Source organism: Populus nigra, chromosome 4 (genome assembly GCF_951802175.1).
Source record: "Populus nigra chromosome 4, ddPopNigr1.1, whole genome shotgun sequence".
Classification (NCBI taxonomy): domain Eukaryota; kingdom Viridiplantae; phylum Streptophyta; class Magnoliopsida; order Malpighiales; family Salicaceae; genus Populus; species Populus nigra.
The window spans coordinates 8,125,764-8,143,036 of NC_084855.1; the positions used below are offsets into that span (position 1 = coordinate 8,125,764).

Below are 17,273 nucleotides of genomic sequence, written 5' to 3' on the forward strand. Positions count from 1 at the left end.
TGATTTCTTTACAAGTCAGTGATGAGACAACCTCCATAAAATCATGGCAATCCTTGCACGTAGTGGTACTTTTGATGATCCGTACAGGTGCACCAACGGGCGTGTTCAATAACCCATATGCTACTACTAACTTCTCACTGGTAAACAGCAGAAGAGAATGTCTTCTCTCCGGCTTCCTCTTCCTCGTCGTCAATTACCTCCATATTTTCTACCAGCTTGTAAGCGAGACTCTTTGCTTTGTCAGCCAAATCATTCAAGAGTTTGCAGCTCTGAGTTGTGGGGCCAGTTTTTTTTTATTTATTTTTTATTTTTTTTAAGAATGAACCTCTCCCTTAATGCTGATCCTACTCCAGTTCTTTAACTTTCCGATTTTCTCCTCATTCATCAATTTTCTCAAATATAGAAACATCGTCCCACCTCTCTGCAGAGATGTACATATCTAGCAACATGACATAAGTTTTAGTATTTTTGGGCTTGAGCTTGAGTAACAATTCAGCGGCATAAAAACCCAGTTCTGCATTCCCATGCTTCGTACACCCTGCAATCAAGAGCAACCTTATGAACTCGTTTGGCTCTACATCCATTCTCTTGATGATATCAAAAGCTTCATCCAGCCAACCCAGCCTCACAAACATGCCAACCAAGTATCCATAATGGACCATTACAGGCTTAATTTTGTATTCCTTTTGCATCATCTCGAAATATTCATTTGCTTCGTCGACCACTCCAGCATGGGTACAAGCAGCCAGAACGCCCACACAAAGAATCTGGTTTGGTCTGAATCTAGCTAGCCTCATGTCTTCAAAAAGCTGCACCCAGCTGTGCGAAACTTGTGATCATATACTAGTCCAGGATATCAAAGTTCTTTTAGAGATCTCCAGAAAAGCTTTTCTTGTCCTCTCAATGCTCCCATACTTATCGTACATATCCACAAGTGCAGTTCCAGCAACTACATCTGATAAAAACTACCCATTTCATAGTCTGGGCATGTATTTGTTCCCCTGGCTCTAAGGCTGCCAACCTACTGCATGCTGTTAAGATACTCGACAAGGTGAATAGATCAGGTTTCCTGCCGGAGAGATTCAACATCAAATACATGCTGAGTGCTGTGCTGAAAAATTATCCTTTGCAGGATCCATTGCTTGTGCATGACCTGCAATCATTGTATTCCACGTAATCAAGTTCTTGTATTCCATTCCATCAAACAAATTCTTCGCCTCATCACTGTATCCACATTTAAGGTAAAAATGCATGAGAGAATTTGAGATGCGTGCAGGTTTGATTCATGGCCAAGTATAGTGCTCGATGAATGAACCTGCACCCTCAGATCCAAAGATTATATTGTGCTGCACAAGCTTAACACACTAGTTAGCGTCGGTTCGACATTCTCAAGAAGCATTTCAATGAAAAGTCTTAATTCCTGCTCTGCCATTGTCACCACAAGCAGATAGAATCATAGTCCAGGAAATTACATCCTTTTCTCCTGTCTCGCGAAATGATTTGACCGAAGAGTCCAAGCTGCCAAATTCTGAGTACAAACAACAAAGAGCATTTCCAATACTGGAGTCATAACTGATCCGGTATTTAATGAATGAAGGCATGGAACTGTCTCCCCAATGCAATAGACTTCAAAGAAGAACAGGCATTCAAAGCAATTGATAGAGTGAAATTTGAAGGAAAAGAACACGTCTCCCAAAACCGCAACAGCCACCTTAGGTTGTGAATTTTGAACATAACCAGTGATTAAAGCTATCCACACGACAACATTACTTCTAGGCAAAGTATCAATAACTTTTCTAGCATTCACCATCACCCCACATTTAGCATAAACATTAACAAGAAACGACATCACAAAAAACTATTGATGGGTTCCAGTCTCTATCATGTGGGCTTGAACAATTTCAGTCTCTGGGACTGAAACCTTGTCCATGCAATGTTGTAAACGAGGAACAAAATAAGGAATAAATTTGTTTGCACTCTTTTCATCAATGAGAGCGCTTCGCGAAACTCCAAAGGCTTAAATGGTTCAAAGTTTGCTGCATCCAATCGGGAGTTTATATAACTTCTGTGAAACGAAATGTTGGGGCTCTAAGATTTACAGATGCAACTCAGTGTCAGCAAAGAGTGAAATTAGGAAAGCCAAAGCCAAGTATTTGGTCAGTAACTAAAACACATCCAAACCACATTTTCAAGAATATTATTAATTTAGCTCTTAATGAAAAGCAAGTAAAAATTATTTCCATTCACCAACAGTACAGCAAAGAATTGAAGACACGGAAAGATGTTGTTTGACATACATACATACATACATACATACATACATACGGGCTCTGTTTCTTTTGATTAAGTACAACTAAGGAGAAGAGAGTTTGAATACTTCCACCCTGCACACGGAGAATACCGAAAACCAGGAAGAAGTTCAGAGAAAAAATCAGCAATGAAAACACTTTGAAGCAACATAACACAACCATTAGAGAAAAAAGAGCCATGCTAACTATATACTTAATGAATTAGATTTTTATAAAATGAAATAAATGGTAGATTTCTTCATAGATTCTCTCCTTCGACAATGATGGCACGACTTCTGTTCGACCAAACCATCTATTGCCCTTCCAGACACTTAATGAGTGAAATTTCCTAATATTAGGCTCCCTAGGATATTCTCGATTTTTTTTTTCCTTTTGATGCCGACGATTTCAATTGTTTGTTGGGTTTTATTACTAATAAGAATTAGCTTATTGGAGCTAGGCCATCGCTCATATGAATGGTAGCGGGTACTCACAGATCATGTTTCTAGTAAATCAATAACTAATATCCAAATAAATATACATACCCTATTTATTATTCTTCTAGAATACCAATTAATTGGATTTTAAGAACTCATTGTCCGAATACTCCGAATAATATTTATTATTTAACATAAAATAAATATATTTATGTATTTTGAGGTACGTATACATACATTAAATAATGAAATTATAGATATTATATGTATACATGTCTATAATGTTAATATTATAGAATGTATATATTATAATAAAAGAGAAAGGTATAAATGCTTGCGTATATATGTATGATTATTCGCACTTGTAACACAAAACGTTCATTCCCCTCATGTTTTGTTTCTGCATCTTCTCGCTGTTGCGCGACCAAATAAACAACAATAATTTCATCTTGAATTAGTAGAGGGAAGTCCAACAAGATCCTTTGATTTAAAACGCATTCACCTCTTCTTCGCTCACTCTGAAATTAAAAACACGGCGGGTTCAGGCAATCGATATATCTGCAGAGAGAAATTGAAGGCAACGATGAAGATGTAGAATCTCGATGTAATTGATAATGTTGATGTCAAATATACTATTAGAATGTGACATTGTTTGAAGACATTGGGAGATAAAACGACACATGGACATGCCTATCAACTTTCATGCCTTCGTTGAAATTTAGATCTGCGTGGTATACATGACTTCTGTTGGAGCATCGTGACCATGTACGAGGAAAGCGGTTTACAATGCCTGCCTTTATTCAAGTAGTCATGACCATTCTTGACATATGGTTTCAAGAATCCACACACCTTGCACCATTAGAGCCTTCTCAGTCCTTGTATTTCATTGTTTCCTTCTCAAATCCAACTGTAGGGAATTGCTTTGCATACTCTTCAACATCATGACGGAGCCTTGCAATCTCAGATTGATGTCCATCTGACTTCATGGCTGCTACAAAATCCTTCAACTTCGTTCCTGAATTTGCAGCATCATAAGTCGCTATCAGCGTATAACCATGGAGTATATGACTCTGGACCATGCATTATGTCATTAAAAAAAAACAATTTGAATTTGAGAGAGGATAGTAAAGGACCTTGTGCATCTGCCTTGATCTTCAAGGCCAACTTCACAGCAGCATCAAAGAACTCAGCTACTTTCACAAAATCTCTCTCAATAAAACCCCTTGAAGTGAGAGCCGGGGTTCCTGGTGCACCAAAAAGCAAGGGGTTCTAAGAAAATTGAAGCACATAATCAACAATCAGTAACTACAAGATGGACGAACACATGAGGAACACCTTACCCATACGAATTCCACCAGGAACCATGGCAGATACATCTCCAGGAACAGTGTTTTTATTAGCTGCAATGTGGACTAATTCCAGAACCTTTTCAACTCTTGATCCATCAATACCCTGTCAAACAAAATTTCAAAATAAAGTATTGATTCGCTTTTTTATGCTAAAAATGGTTTCTAGCAGAGCCCATGCAAAAGGAATCCAGACCGATTTCAACTACATTTCTTAAGTTCGGAAAATTATAATTCTTCCAAGGCATTTGAAGTTTTTGATTTCATGGCATCAATATTCTTGTCAGAATCAGGATTCAAAAATTTCTTCATCCATTCCTTTTTTGATAAGAAAAAAAAAAAACCCTCCCTGCAGAAAGGTTTATCTGAGTGTTTCTATATCAAATCATTAAGCTTCACAGGCAACATTTTTCCTAAATTTACTGATGGTTTCAGACAAAATTCTCTCGAGTTAAACATGGAAACTTGTCGTAGTGATGTGTCCAACATGCATAAGCATCACCATAGTTGTAATATGAATTCCCTGTTTAAAATACACAATTACGAGGTACATTATTTAATCAGATAAAGAAATCCATTCCTCATACCTTGTTTCTTAAATTCACCAGGACTAGATGGTTCTCAGTGCCACCAGATACCAGTTCATAGCCCTTCTCTATCAAGCTCTGCAAATACAGTAGATTACTATTGCTAAATCACTCTGATAAGATAATGAGATACAGCACGCACTTGTTATCTGCACCAATGAAACGTTAAGAACTCTTCATGGTACCTGAGCAAATTTTGAACAGTTGCTGAGAACTTGCTCTTGGTAGGCCTTGTACTCTGGAGTTCTCGCCTAGAATCAATGATTTTCAAGGGTCCAGATCATTAGGAAGCCTGGCCAAAATGATTCTAGGAATTTCTAGATGCAATCATGCATCATTTTAACTAGTAAAGTAGTCATAGGGAGTGATGTGTGGGGAGCTGACCTGCTTTAGTGCAACCGCTAAACCAGATATGGTATGATTGTGTGGACCACCTTGAAGTCCAGGAAAGACTGCCTGATTGATTTTGTCTTCATAGTCATACATCACCTGTGGGATGAAACTCAATTATTAGTTTATATACTGTAGGTGTTCTATTTTAGCACTTCTATGTTCAGTAATGAAAGACTTGAAAAGATGATTGCATGCAAACAGGAAGAGCCAAGTTGAATGATTAATTAATCTATTTTAAGTTGATCATAACAGTCATCCTCCCCTCTTATTTGAAATCTGGACTCACTTCTTTCCCTTGTTTGTTAATTTCTTTCACCCCCTTCCTGAAGAAGATCATAGCCCCCCGTGGACCTCGAAGTGACTTGTGCGTGGTGGTTGTAACGACATCTGCATATTCAAAAGGAGATGGAATAACACCTGCTGCAACAAGCCCACTGATGTGTGCCATATCAGCCAACAAAACTGCCTTTTGCTTGTCACAGACCTGCCAATCCATCAGAACTGAAAATCTCAACGTTTAGGGGCAATAAATCCTAATCCTAATCTCTAAACAGTGAGTATGATAGAAGTTTAAATGATATGTAACAACAAAAATTGCAGTTGTGGCATCCACTTTAGGAGAGTTTACCTTACGGATACGTGCATAGTCATAAAGGCGAGCATAAGCACTTGCACCAGCAACTATAAGTTTTGGTCTAAAGAGTGTGGCACTTTTCTCCAGCTGCAAGCATTTTAATATTCATAAGTCAATCCCTTAAAGAACGAATTGAAATTTCACTTTTCTTAATGCAAAAAATAGAGAACTTAAAAGAATGCAGCAAACTCCTAACCAAAATAAGAAGCCCAACTAATCAACTACAGACAAATAACTTTCAAGTCTTGTTTTGATGTTACAATTCTTACAACTAGAAAAACTAAAACAGTAGCCATTTTGAATTTTACAACATTGTCAATTCCTGAAGTCAACATTTTGAGTCTCCTGCAAAACACTAAATCTAGTGCTTGAAATTATAGTCCTGAAAGAAATTTTCGACCCTCTAACCATCTTAGTAATATGTGAGCACTGAAAGCATGTTTTAAGTGATGGGTTGGGGTAAACCTAAAACTCAAACACTACGCTCAACAAACTGCAGAACAGTTGTTGAAAGAACAGGAAGTAATTTTTTAAATAATCTACAATAACTGTATTGTTTCATTTATATATGACAATTAAGCAGTTTTGCTAATTATTTATAGCAAGTAAAAGATATAAAAAATGACAGTAGCCATGCATTCTTTTCCCGAGAACAAGCTCGTCACATTAATAAATCATGAATAAATATGCAATCAACCCCAACTAACACAAGTAGCACTCCAGTGTTAGAATTCATATCTATTGAAGTGAGAACTTCCTCAAAGATAAGGAAAAAAAGGGCACCTGATCATAGTCCACATAGCCTGTACTCTCATTCAATCTGTATGGCATTGTCTCAAAAAATATGGATACAGCAGATATCTTCTTTGTGTCAGTCTGCAAGATGGCGAAGAGAATAATAGGGTAATTCACATAATGGTTTATGAGTCAACAATTCTAATTATAATTCCACATAAAAATAGCAGAAAAGTTTCAAATAACCAGAACAAACCAAAATTCTAAATGCAAGATGGTGCCATAGTTTGTACAAAACAATGATAGCAATTGAACAGTTTAGAACTGCCAATGCCATGTTTTTTGGGTGAATTTTAAAGGACACCATTTAAACATTGAAAGACAACAGAAAAATCTTCAAAGTAAGAGCAGGAAAAGTTACAAGAACTTCAGTAAATAGTCTAAGTTATGCTATAAGCACCTGATAACCATGTGAAAGATGCCCACCATGTGGCAGATCAAGTGCCATGATTCTCTCATGAGGTTTCAGCAGTGCCGTGTAAACTTGAAAGTTAGCAGGGGATCCAGATAGTGACTGCACGTTGACTGCAATAAATAAGGCATGTGCTGTCTTTAACAAAGCGCTTACAATGAAGATTGCATCACATAATTAAATATGATAACAGGGAAGAATGTAAAAATCCAAATATACACAAATTTAAAACATTCTTTCTGTTCGTTTCAGTTTAGCATAAATATCCCTTTTACAACCAGTAAAGTGGGTGTTAGCTATACATCATAATACGCCTAGCAGCAAGAAAATGATAAAAAAGGCATGCATGGTGAATTAACTTCAATCAGAAGGAAACCATCAAGGTTTGCTGGGCATTTTGCCACCCATACCTGCCTGGATGTTGTGAGTGCAATGAATTTCACTTTATGCTAGCAACTAAACAACGACAGTATTTCCTACTTACTTCACCCCTTTTTATGGGGCTTTCTTCTCTCCTGATTTTCTTGATCGTTTTTTTTGGTGAAATTAACCAATTTCCATATTATTTTGCCAGACACCAGAAAAGTTTCCAAGAAATCCACTCGTTGCACCCATTAAAACTTCAAAATATAATGCTTGAGGATTATCATACAGTCTAAAGCACCAAACCAGAATGTATAAAGATGTTCGAGTGTTCAAAATAATATATAAAGGACAACAAGAAGGATAAAATATATGAACAAATAGTCAGTGAAACTTCATCTTGCAATGTCGAAATATAGAAATATGAACCATTTCACTTACCTCCCCATTTTTGAGGATCCAGCCCAAAAGCTTCTAATGCACGCTTCTGACATAACGTCTCAGCCATGTCAATGTACCTAATCAGAAAAAACCTCAAACATTAAATAACGTAGGTCCATTTCTCTAACAAAGCAAGGTAGCCACACGAAACGAACAACGATTCCAGATATGGAAATGGAACAACAACAACATGAAGTTGATTGATCCGATTATTCACATACTCATTTCCTCCATAATATCTAGCCCCCGGGTACCCTTCACTGTATTTATTGGTCATAACCGAACCAACCGCTTGCATCACCGACACCGACGTGAAATTCTCTGAAGGAATGAGTTCCAATCCCTGCAAAATGACATGAATATCCCCAATCATTACCTAGCAGTGTAAAATCAAGTAAGAAGCTAACAAGATTATTTTACCTTCCATTGCCTTGCTTTCTCGAGTTCGATGATGTCAGCAATTTCCGGATCGATTTCCTCTAACGGAGCATTCAATTGCTTTATCCACTGAAATAATTATTACTATTACTACTACTACTACTACTATCAATTAACAAGAACAATAGGAGATCCGGTTAAACCGAGATCTCAAGAGAAAATGATGGCTTACATTGGCGCGAGCTGTGTCTTCGTCGGACAGAGCTTTATGAGGCAAAGAAGACTGTCGAAAATCAAATCGAAATGAATCAGATTGAAAGAAAAAGAGATGAGTCTTGCTCAATTAAGCCATGGCGCGAAACAAAACAATAGATACCATGTTGTAATAGAGAGAACCGCCATTGAGGTAAGGTTTGATTGGGTTCCTGAGGGAGGAAGAGAGCCTGCGAAGAGCAATGGCCATTGCTATAATTGTTATGTTTTTCTATTAGAGGACGCTCTGTCACCGCTGCTAGTGTTGCGATTTCTATTTCAATTCTATTTGAGGCGATTTTCTTTTTCTTTTTTTTTGGGTTGGTGAGAGTGCGGTTGGTGATGACTGATGACTTAGAATCTGTTTTATTTTTTAATGTAGGAAAAATACAAAAATGCCGGGAGGGGTCGTCCTCCCAGATCTAGGAATCTCTGTGGCTTAAGCATTTCGCTGGGAGTTCAAATAACCTGTCATTTAAAATACTGGCCGACGTGTTGTTCCCATGTGATTTTGCATGTCGTTTTAGAAGGCAGACCCTGACTCATCCCTGGCTTCATTTCCAAAATTATCTGCTACTTAGCTGTTAAAAATTAAAATTAAAATGAGTCAAACTTTTCACAAATTCAGTATGATTTCTTACAAATTAACTTAATTTATTAATAAGGTTTTGACTCAAGAGAAAGTCATGAATATGTTTATTTATAAATAGTTTTTACTTTAAATCAAGATTTTATTACAAGACTTAGAGTTAAAACTTTGCTATAATAAAAAAAAAATTTAAAAATAATTTTTAACTTATAAACACAATATTTCTTCATCTTAAAAAAATAAAATTTAAGTCGTTTTCACCAAATATATCTTTATTTAAAATTAGTTTAACTCCTTAATTTTGTCTTAAAATTAACATTTATATAAAAAAGTAACTTTAAAATTATGACTTAAAGTTAAAAGCTATAATTCAAAGTTACTAGCTTCATATTTATTTATTTTTCTTGATGAATAGTTGAAAATCTATTAAACAGAAAGAAATAATAAAAAATATAATACGAGAAAAACAAGTCAAATGAGGTTGTATACGTTCCGTTCCGTTTTTTAGTGGATAAATTGTTGAGAATCTAATTAATAGACAAGCAAAATATTGTGGGGGAAGAGAGTACGTAGTTATTATCTACGTAAAAGTGCCATATTATTATTAGGACCGTTACGCAGGCAATTAGCTTCCTAAACATTTTATCAAAGACTAATTCCTTGCTTATCAAACTAACTTCTTATCTAATTACCGTCCAGGTGGCAACTCTCCCTACCGGACGGTTTTTAGCTAATGTTCTGCCTAAAACCAAGTCTAACATTCCTGGTTTAGAGAACAGAGAGCTCTCTTTGAATGACAATTACCTTACAAAAAAACAGCCCTCAAGGATATGAATGAAGTAATGAACTAAGGTGAGTGGGGTCGTCTCAACTAGAAATAGTTCTAATGGCTTTTCAATGGATTATAATAATTGACAATATACTTCCCACGATTATAATAGTTGATCGAGAATAGTCAACTAATGACTTGATTACAAGTTTAATGTGACCTAGCAATTTCATCTAAAAGTAAAGTTATATTTATGAAATTAAATGTCGAGTAAAATTTTTTTTTAATGACTTGTTTTATAACGTGTTTTATTATTAATGAATTATTAATATTTTTTAAAAATATTTAAAATTGTTGTTTCATTATTATATATATATATATATATATATTTTAAGATGAATTATTATTATTATTATTAATGTGAATGCTCGAGTCAGATTGTTTGCACCTCAACTAATCTCATGGGCTCTAAAATTAATAATCATATATAGAGAATTAAAGTAGAGGTGTTAATGAGTTTTAAATTATGGAATTTAGAGTGACAATTTAAATTGGTAGTCAAGTTAGAAAATTTATGTTTAAAGATAACTTGTTATTAAACTTTAATTATAAATAATTTTGAAGATATATAATAAGATATTTTTAGTATTTTTTTTTAGTATAATTTTTATAATGTTTAAGATTCGATGTTGCTAGGTAATCATCTATGAAATGTGGATATTTAAGATCTTTTAATTTAGTATTTGTAGTTTTTGATGAATTTTAGCCATATTAGAGCAATTATGTTCATGCTCCTAACACCAACGTGATTAATAATGGTTACGTACTGACAGAAGAGAATAATTTAAAAGTAGAAGAGGTGAAAAGGAAATAAATTCTCTTAATGGACAAAGAAAGCTCCGTTTATACAACCCAACAGCTCAAGCAATTAAAAGTTACAAAAAAACTAAAAAAAGAAACAGAAAAAAGATGTTGAAATAGCCAAAACCACTAGCTAGCTAGAGTTGAGTTGAGTGAACGACTCCTCCAGGGGCAAGGGCAGGGGCTTTAAAAGTAAATGCATAGCACGCCAATTCTGTTAGAAACAGAACCTGACGTGCCAAAACAAACTCCCCCCTTCCCTGGATCCGCTCCAGATAGAAAACTGCCTCTCCCTCTCACTCTCGGATACCTTCGCCTACCAATGGGTTCTCTTGAAATAGAAGGAAAACCCCAAAACCCGAACATGAACGAAAATATTGAAGAAGACGACGGCGTGTCTCCCATTGAGGAGGTCCGTCTAACTGTCCCAACACGCGACGATCATACCCTTCCAGTATGGACCTTTCGGATGTGGTTCCTTGGAATAGCCTCGTGCATTATTCTATCTTTTCTGAACACTTTCTTTTCCTACCGGACCGAACCTCTCACAATATCTATGATATCGGTACAGGTTGTGACTCTCCCTATTGGTCGCTTCATGGCCAAAACCTTGCCTACTACCAAGTTCAGGGTTCCTGGATTTGGTGGTCGCGAGTTTTCGCTTAATCCTGGGCCTTTTAATGTTAAAGAGCATGTGCTTATTTCCATTTTTGCTAATGTGGGGAGCTCAACTGCCTATGCCGTTGGTATTATCGATATAATTATGGCTTTCTATAAAAGGAAGATATCGTTTTTGGCTAGTTGGATTCTTGTTTTAACTACTCAGGTAATTTATTTATTTATTTATTATTTTATTTTTATGTACGGTTGTGGCTGAGATGTGCTGTTTTTGCAATGTGAATTATATGAAGATGCTGGGGTATGGATGGGCTGGGATCATGAGGAAGTATGTAGTGGATCCAGCAGAGATGTGGTGGCCGCTTAGTCTTATGCAAGTTTCTCTCTTCAGGTAATATTATGTCCTGGTGATCATTTTTTTCTCTAGGAATTAACAAGGGTGAGATTAGGAACATGACTGCCCATGTTTGCCTTCTCTACTTTAGAGAATTCCATTATTTAATGTGGGGGTGGCTAAATGAGCCTTGTCTATATTTATCATCAATCAGGATCACAACAATGGCAATGAAAAAGAAAAGGAAACTAACGCGTGCCCTGCTTTCAAATCCAAGCTGACTGGAGGAAAATTGAATCCCTCTTTTCTTTTCTTTTCTTTTTTTGGCTGTATAAAAAAATGTATAAGCTCGTGACAATGTAGAGAGAAAAAATATTTAAGCTCATCACAATGGAATTGTTCTCTGAACTTACAAAATTTAGCATTGTTCTGGTATCAATGTATAGCGCTTCTGTTAACATTAAAGCTGAAAAAGGAGCAATTAACCATCGATACTAGTTGTTCATGCTCTGCCTCTTTAAGCTCCTCAATTTCAATTCTTGAAACAGGATTAAATCTTTGTCATTGCCTATTGCTATTACCTTACATTTTGCAGGGCTCTGCATGAGAAAGATAACAGCCGCATGTCACGAGGGAAATTCTTCTTGATCGCTCTAATCTGTAGCTTCTCATGGTATGTGTTTCCTGGATACCTTTTCCCTGCTATTGGAACCATTTCGTGGGTCTGCTGGGCATTCCCTAAGTCAGTAACAGCCCAGCAGCTTGGCTCAGGAATGAGAGGACTTGGTATTGGAGCTTTCGGACTTGACTGGTCTGTCATAGCCTCGTTCATTGGCAGCCCACTTATCACCCCGTTTTTTGCCGTTGTCAATGTCCTTGTGGGATATGCTGCATTTATGTACGTAATACTGCCAATAGCATACTGGCGTTTTAATATCTACAATGCAAAGACGTTTCCAATTTTCTCCTCACATTTATTTGACAATAAAGGACACGTGTATAACGTATCTGCCATAGTTGACAACAACTTTGAGCTAGATGTGGCCGCATTTCAGAGGCAAGGAAACATAAATTTGAGTGTGTTCTTTTCGCTGACGTATGGGATTGGTTTTGCTGCCATTATGTCCACCCTCACGCATGTGCTCGTGTTTAATGGAAAGTAAGTAAAGGATTTAGTGCTTTGATTAGGGTTGCCAGAATTGCAGTCATTAGATATTTACTGGGATATGATTTGATTGACTATTCCAACAGGGAAATATGGCAACAGTTTCGAGCTTCATACAAGGGAAAGATGGATGTTCACACAAGATTAATGAAGAGGTATGAGGACATTCCTGGCTGGTGGTTCCACCTGACGCTAGTGCTGTCTTTTTTACTTTCTCTCGTACTGTGCATTGTAATGAAAGACCAAGTCCAAATGCCGTGGTGGGCGCTCATCTTTGCGTCAGGCCTTGCTTTGATTTTTACGCTTCCAGTTAGTGTCATAACTGCCACAACAAATCAGGTACTCATCTTTACTCTTTTAATAAATACCCATTTTTTCCTAGGATAATTGCATTATTAATATACCAATTTTACATTTTTCCTGCATGCTTCTAAATTCAAATATGAAGGCAATTTAATTTCTTGCTGTTTACTTATTTGACAGCTAACATCATTGCTGTTATTCCCCTTCTATTGCCAGACACCAGGGTTAAACATCATCACAGAGTACATTATGGGTCTAATTTACCCTGGTAGACCAATAGCCAACGTCTGCTTCAAAACCTATGGGTATATAAGCATGACTCAAGCTGTTTCCTTTCTCAGCGATTTCAAGCTAGGTCACTACATGAAGATTCCACCAAGATCTATGTTTGTAGTGCAGGTATCTCTCATGCTTGACTGTTTATAGGTTGACTTATTGTATTTTTCCAAATAGTAACTTGTCTTGACTCTTTCATGTGTGCCTGTTCGCTGCTTCTATAAAGTGCATAGGTACTCTAATAAATGGAACACTGAACACTGCAGTGGCATGGTGGCTGCTGACTGGCATTGAGAACATATGCCAGGACGAGCTACTCCCTCCAAACAGTCCATGGACATGTCCTGGCGATCGAGTTTTCTATGATGCATCTGTCATTTGGGGTTTGATTGGACCTGCTCGAATCTTTGGTCGACTTGGAAACTACACAGCACTCAATTGGTTCTTCTTTGGAGGAGTGCTAGGACCTGTTCTGGTATGGGGGCTACACAGACTTTTCCCCAAGCAGAAATGGATTAAATTAATTAATCTTCCTGTACTTCTGGGATCAACAGCTGCAATGCCACCAGCTACAACAGTAAACTTCAATTGCTGGATTGTGGTTGCAATAACTTTCAACTACTTCATCTTTAAGTTCCACAAGGTTTGGTGGCAGAGGTACAACTATGTTCTTTCTGCTGCCTTGGACGCTGGTTTGGCTTTCATGGGAGTTCTTCTGTACTTCAGTCTGACGATGAAGGAGATCAGCCTAAACTGGTGGGGTGCTGCTGGCGAGCACTGTCCCCTTGCTACCTGCCCAACTGCCAAAGGTGTTATTGTTGATGGGTGTCCTGTTTATTAGTTCAGTTAAGTTGTTACTCCAAGCTGCTTCGTTTGAAAGGTCAAGAAAAAAAAAAGGACGAATAAAGTTTTTCAGGTTTGGAAGTGTTGGCCATGTTTAAGAAAATCTTGGTCATGGCTCGACAAACTTAGGGGTTCACCAATTGTACTTATGCTAAGGTGAACGCTTATTGCGCATGTTGACTTCCTAGATTTATTAGAGATTAGCAAATCATTTTATTTTATTTTTTTGGTTCTTTGCTTCTATCCTCCTTGCCAGGCATTGCATAAGCTAGCTAGATAGTTGAAGATTTTGTATTAAAACTGCAGCCAGGCAACAGACGGATACATGACTCCACCTTTTCCAAGTTCCTTCTAAAATCTCAAATTAGGCCAAGCAGCGCAACGACTAATTAACGGGTCCGAGGTAGACTTTGCATAGGAGAACAGTCGGGATTCCTCTCTTTCTTGGTCTTTACAGGATCAATTTGGTGAGGACGGGCCCATCCCAGAGTTCGAATTCAACTTCAGCCATTAACCTAAGCTTAGTCTGGGAAGAACATTTCCATTACCGATTTGAATATGAAAGCCAAAACTGACGTCTATTTATCCCACAGCTTACAAAAATAAATGGACATCTCTGAACGAAATTTCCACACAAAATAAATCAATATCATCACTTTTTTTTAGCATGAAAAAGCAGTAACTTTGAATGCAGAGATGTTAAGAGTCCAAAAACTTGAAGGCATATTCGTTAATTGGCATCATCTCCGTTTCCTTCAAATATCAAAAATCTGTATCCAATCCATGTACTATGTTATATCAATGCAGACGGATACTCTAATGAAATATGAAATATGAAGGTTAGTTGTATAATGCTATTTTCTTTACTGAATAAAAAAGAGTTTAAAGCATCGTTCAAGAAGAATTAGGCTTATTCAGCATAATACCAGTACACCAACTTTCTCGGAAGAAATTCTGTCAACCAGCGCTCTGTCTTTTATCTTCTTCAAGTGATCTTGATGGAGGTGGAGCAAACCTTGAAGAGAACCCGGGATATTCATCATCCTCGATATCATCATTGTCCCAGCTACCATCGTCAAAATTTTGAGCATAGCTTAAGGGGGAGTACCTAAAACGTCCTCCAGCTGGGACTTTTGGTTTTCTATTGTTTCTCGTGAGAGTTGCTGTTAAATTGCAACCTATAGCACTTCTCTTCTGTCCTGGAGACGTTGTGGTGTTGCTGGTTATTCTTCTTTTAGTCCATGGAAACTTCAGGTACTTGAGACGACCCCAACATGACAGCGGCCCTTCTTCTTCTATATTTCTAGGAGACAAAGTTCTCTCCATCAGTGCAGCTTTTCTTCCTTCGAAACGACGATGAAATTAATATTATTCGTTTTGAACGATTGTGGGCTCTCTTCTTTTGTGTGTACGTCCCTTTCCCTCTCTCCACTTTTTTTTTATAGGGATTTTGTGTGTGTGGTGGAGAAGATTTCACAAGATCATGTGAACAAGTTTCCTTTTGTTTTTAAGGGAAAAAGAGGAAGCAATAGCATAAAGAAGGGAAGGGTTGATGCTGGAGGATCAAGAAACGATCTGTCAATATGACTTGATTTCTAGTTATAAATTTCTGAGAACCTGTGCAGGAAGAAGCTATATATAGCATGGGCAAAAATTCGCAGGACGAATTAAATGAAATCTACCAGCTTATATATTGTAAGTTATAATTGGCAGTTATTCCTGACAATTTCCCTATCCACTGCCTCTATGCTTAAACTTGTGAACCGTAATTCTCTGAAGATTTATATTTTCAACAGGGAATCGTATCATGACATGCCTAGCAGTGCTACCTGAAGAGTATCTAGTACTGATCTGATCATATCACAGTTAATAACTTGATTAATTAAACGAATCATTCATCGCTATGGTATTTGATATTGCGGTTTAATTATATTTAAAAAATAATAATTTTTAATGTTTTTAAATTATTTTAATTTTTTTAAAAATAAAAATATATATATTATTTTAATATATTTTTAAATAAAAGTTACTTTTAAAAAAATATCTATAATACTTCCAAATAAACATTAGCTTCTCATTAACTTTCTTTCAAACTTGGGCTCCTGGAGTTCTAGTCCACTCTCAATTTTTTTTTTCTTCTTAATATTGCTAATCTTACTTTTTATATTTTTACCAAATTGACCTCATAGTAAATTTAGCATAGTTATAAGAAATAACTTTTTACTTTTAAGTATATTTTTTTTCATAAATGAATTATATAATGAATTAAATCATTTTTTTTTAAAGAGAGTATAACTTAGGATTTTAAGAATTTAGAGTTTGTTTGGTATGATTTATAAGAAACTAATTTTAACTTTGAATTATAATTTAACAGTTGTTTTCATAAATAACTTATTTCAAAAATAGGTTAAAATAACTTCAATTATAGAAATATATTTTGTAAAAATGGATCAAATCAACTCTCCGAGAACAAAAATAGATAATATAAGTTGGAATCCAAAAATTAAGTTTTAATCTTAACTCGATTTTCTTATAAACTTTTGATTCAAGTCTGGTCAGAAATATCTTATGACTTTTTTTGTGGTAAAAAAAATGTAGAAGTTATACCAAACATTAAATTTTAATTTATTTTATAACAAACTTTTTGGCTTCGAGTCAGAAGTTTTTTCTAATGATTTTTTTAATCGAAAGTTAAAAATGGTTGATGTTTTTCTACCTATTCCGCAAGAATGTTATGTAAGATTATTTTTTGTTTTTGGAACTCTGTTTGTGCAGGCCACGAGATTGTTCGATGGAGCAGGAATATCGGAAGCTTATGTAAAGAAATATTCAGGATGCATTACTGAAATCACTTGCCCTAACAATTCTGCTCCTTTCAATTCTTGTTATTATCTTGCTTCTTTTCTTTTCTTTTCTTTTTAATTTTTCTGGTGATTATCTTTTTTATGTGGGATTCAGACGGCACATACAACTACAGTACACATCAGGCTCGTCCTCTTACCAGGCACCTGTCCTCCCACCCACCATTGGTTCCTCTCCACTTTGTTTTTGTTTTTTAAAATCTCCTTTTCCCCTTTCCATCCTGCTGAAGGACCACTTTATTCCATATTTTATCATGATGGCTCTGGTTGTTCTTGAGCGTACCAGGAGTGTCCAGAATCATAAGATGTGCGAGTAACCTTGTGGAAA

General features: G+C 36.3%; 3 protein-coding genes and 1 long non-coding RNA gene across 4 annotated transcripts; 1 reads left to right on the forward strand and 3 right to left on the reverse strand.

Moving 5' to 3' along the window:
* Positions 1–306: 306 nt before the first annotated feature.
* Positions 307–1,765, reverse strand: LOC133690953 (pentatricopeptide repeat-containing protein At5g15300-like). Its single transcript, XM_062111234.1, has one exon. The coding sequence runs from the start codon at positions 795–797 to the stop codon at positions 378–380; it is 420 nt and encodes a 139-aa protein (XP_061967218.1). The 5' UTR covers positions 798–1,765; the 3' UTR covers positions 307–377.
* Positions 1,766–3,315: 1,550 nt separating this feature from the next.
* LOC133692451 (serine hydroxymethyltransferase, mitochondrial-like) lies at positions 3,316–8,659 on the reverse strand. Its single transcript, XM_062113409.1, has 15 exons — positions 8,451–8,659; positions 8,307–8,357; positions 8,117–8,203; positions 7,918–8,039; positions 7,697–7,773; positions 6,881–7,005; positions 6,469–6,561; positions 5,680–5,772; positions 5,338–5,535; positions 5,043–5,147; positions 4,844–4,909; positions 4,659–4,736; positions 4,066–4,177; positions 3,859–3,969; positions 3,316–3,740 (listed from the first exon to the last, which is right to left on the reverse strand). Exons 1-15 carry the CDS (start codon positions 8,535–8,537, stop codon positions 3,595–3,597), a joined length of 1,551 nt encoding a protein of 516 aa, XP_061969393.1. The 5' UTR covers positions 8,538–8,659; the 3' UTR covers positions 3,316–3,594.
* A 2,151-nt stretch (positions 8,660–10,810) lies between these two features.
* Positions 10,811–14,305, forward strand: LOC133691579 (oligopeptide transporter 2). The gene is made up of 6 exons (XM_062112147.1): positions 10,811–11,371; positions 11,457–11,554; positions 12,093–12,656; positions 12,749–13,001; positions 13,182–13,364; positions 13,468–14,305. The coding sequence occupies exons 1-6, from the start codon at positions 10,868–10,870 to the stop codon at positions 14,080–14,082; spliced, it is 2,217 nt and encodes a 738-aa protein (XP_061968131.1). The 5' UTR covers positions 10,811–10,867; the 3' UTR covers positions 14,083–14,305.
* A 56-nt stretch (positions 14,306–14,361) lies between these two features.
* On the reverse strand, positions 14,362–15,767 carry LOC133691581 (uncharacterized). Its single transcript, XR_009841712.1, has 2 exons — positions 15,011–15,767; positions 14,362–14,610 (listed from the first exon to the last, which is right to left on the reverse strand). It is a non-coding gene; the product is annotated as an uncharacterized LOC133691581 (long non-coding RNA).
* Between the last annotated feature and the right edge of the window lie 1,506 nt (positions 15,768–17,273).

What these genes read in the sequence shown, in the direction of transcription:
- LOC133690953 (XM_062111234.1), bottom strand. Translation starts at nt 797, where the DNA reads ATGAGGCTAGCTAGATTCAGACCAAACCAGATTCTTTGTGTGGGCGTT.
- LOC133692451 (XM_062113409.1), bottom strand. Translation starts at nt 8,537, where the DNA reads ATGGCCATTGCTCTTCGCAGGCTCTCTTCCTCCCTCAGGAACCCAATC. An exon ending in TAGCGGTTGCACTAAAGCAG is followed by an intron (nt 4,910 to 5,042) that starts GTCAGCTCCCCA and finishes CATTGATTCTAG; the next exon opens with GCGAGAACTCCAGAGTACAA. An exon ending in TCCTGGTGGAATTCGTATGG is followed by an intron (nt 3,970 to 4,065) that starts GTAAGGTGTTCC and finishes TTGGTGCACCAG; the next exon opens with GAACCCCGGCTCTCACTTCA.
- LOC133691579 (XM_062112147.1), top strand. Translation starts at nt 10,868, where the DNA reads ATGGGTTCTCTTGAAATAGAAGGAAAACCCCAAAACCCGAACATGAAC. An exon ending in ATGCAAGTTTCTCTCTTCAG is followed by an intron (nt 11,555 to 12,092) that starts GTAATATTATGT and finishes TACATTTTGCAG; the next exon opens with GGCTCTGCATGAGAAAGATA. An exon ending in GATCTATGTTTGTAGTGCAG is followed by an intron (nt 13,365 to 13,467) that starts GTATCTCTCATG and finishes GCTTCTATAAAG; the next exon opens with TGCATAGGTACTCTAATAAA.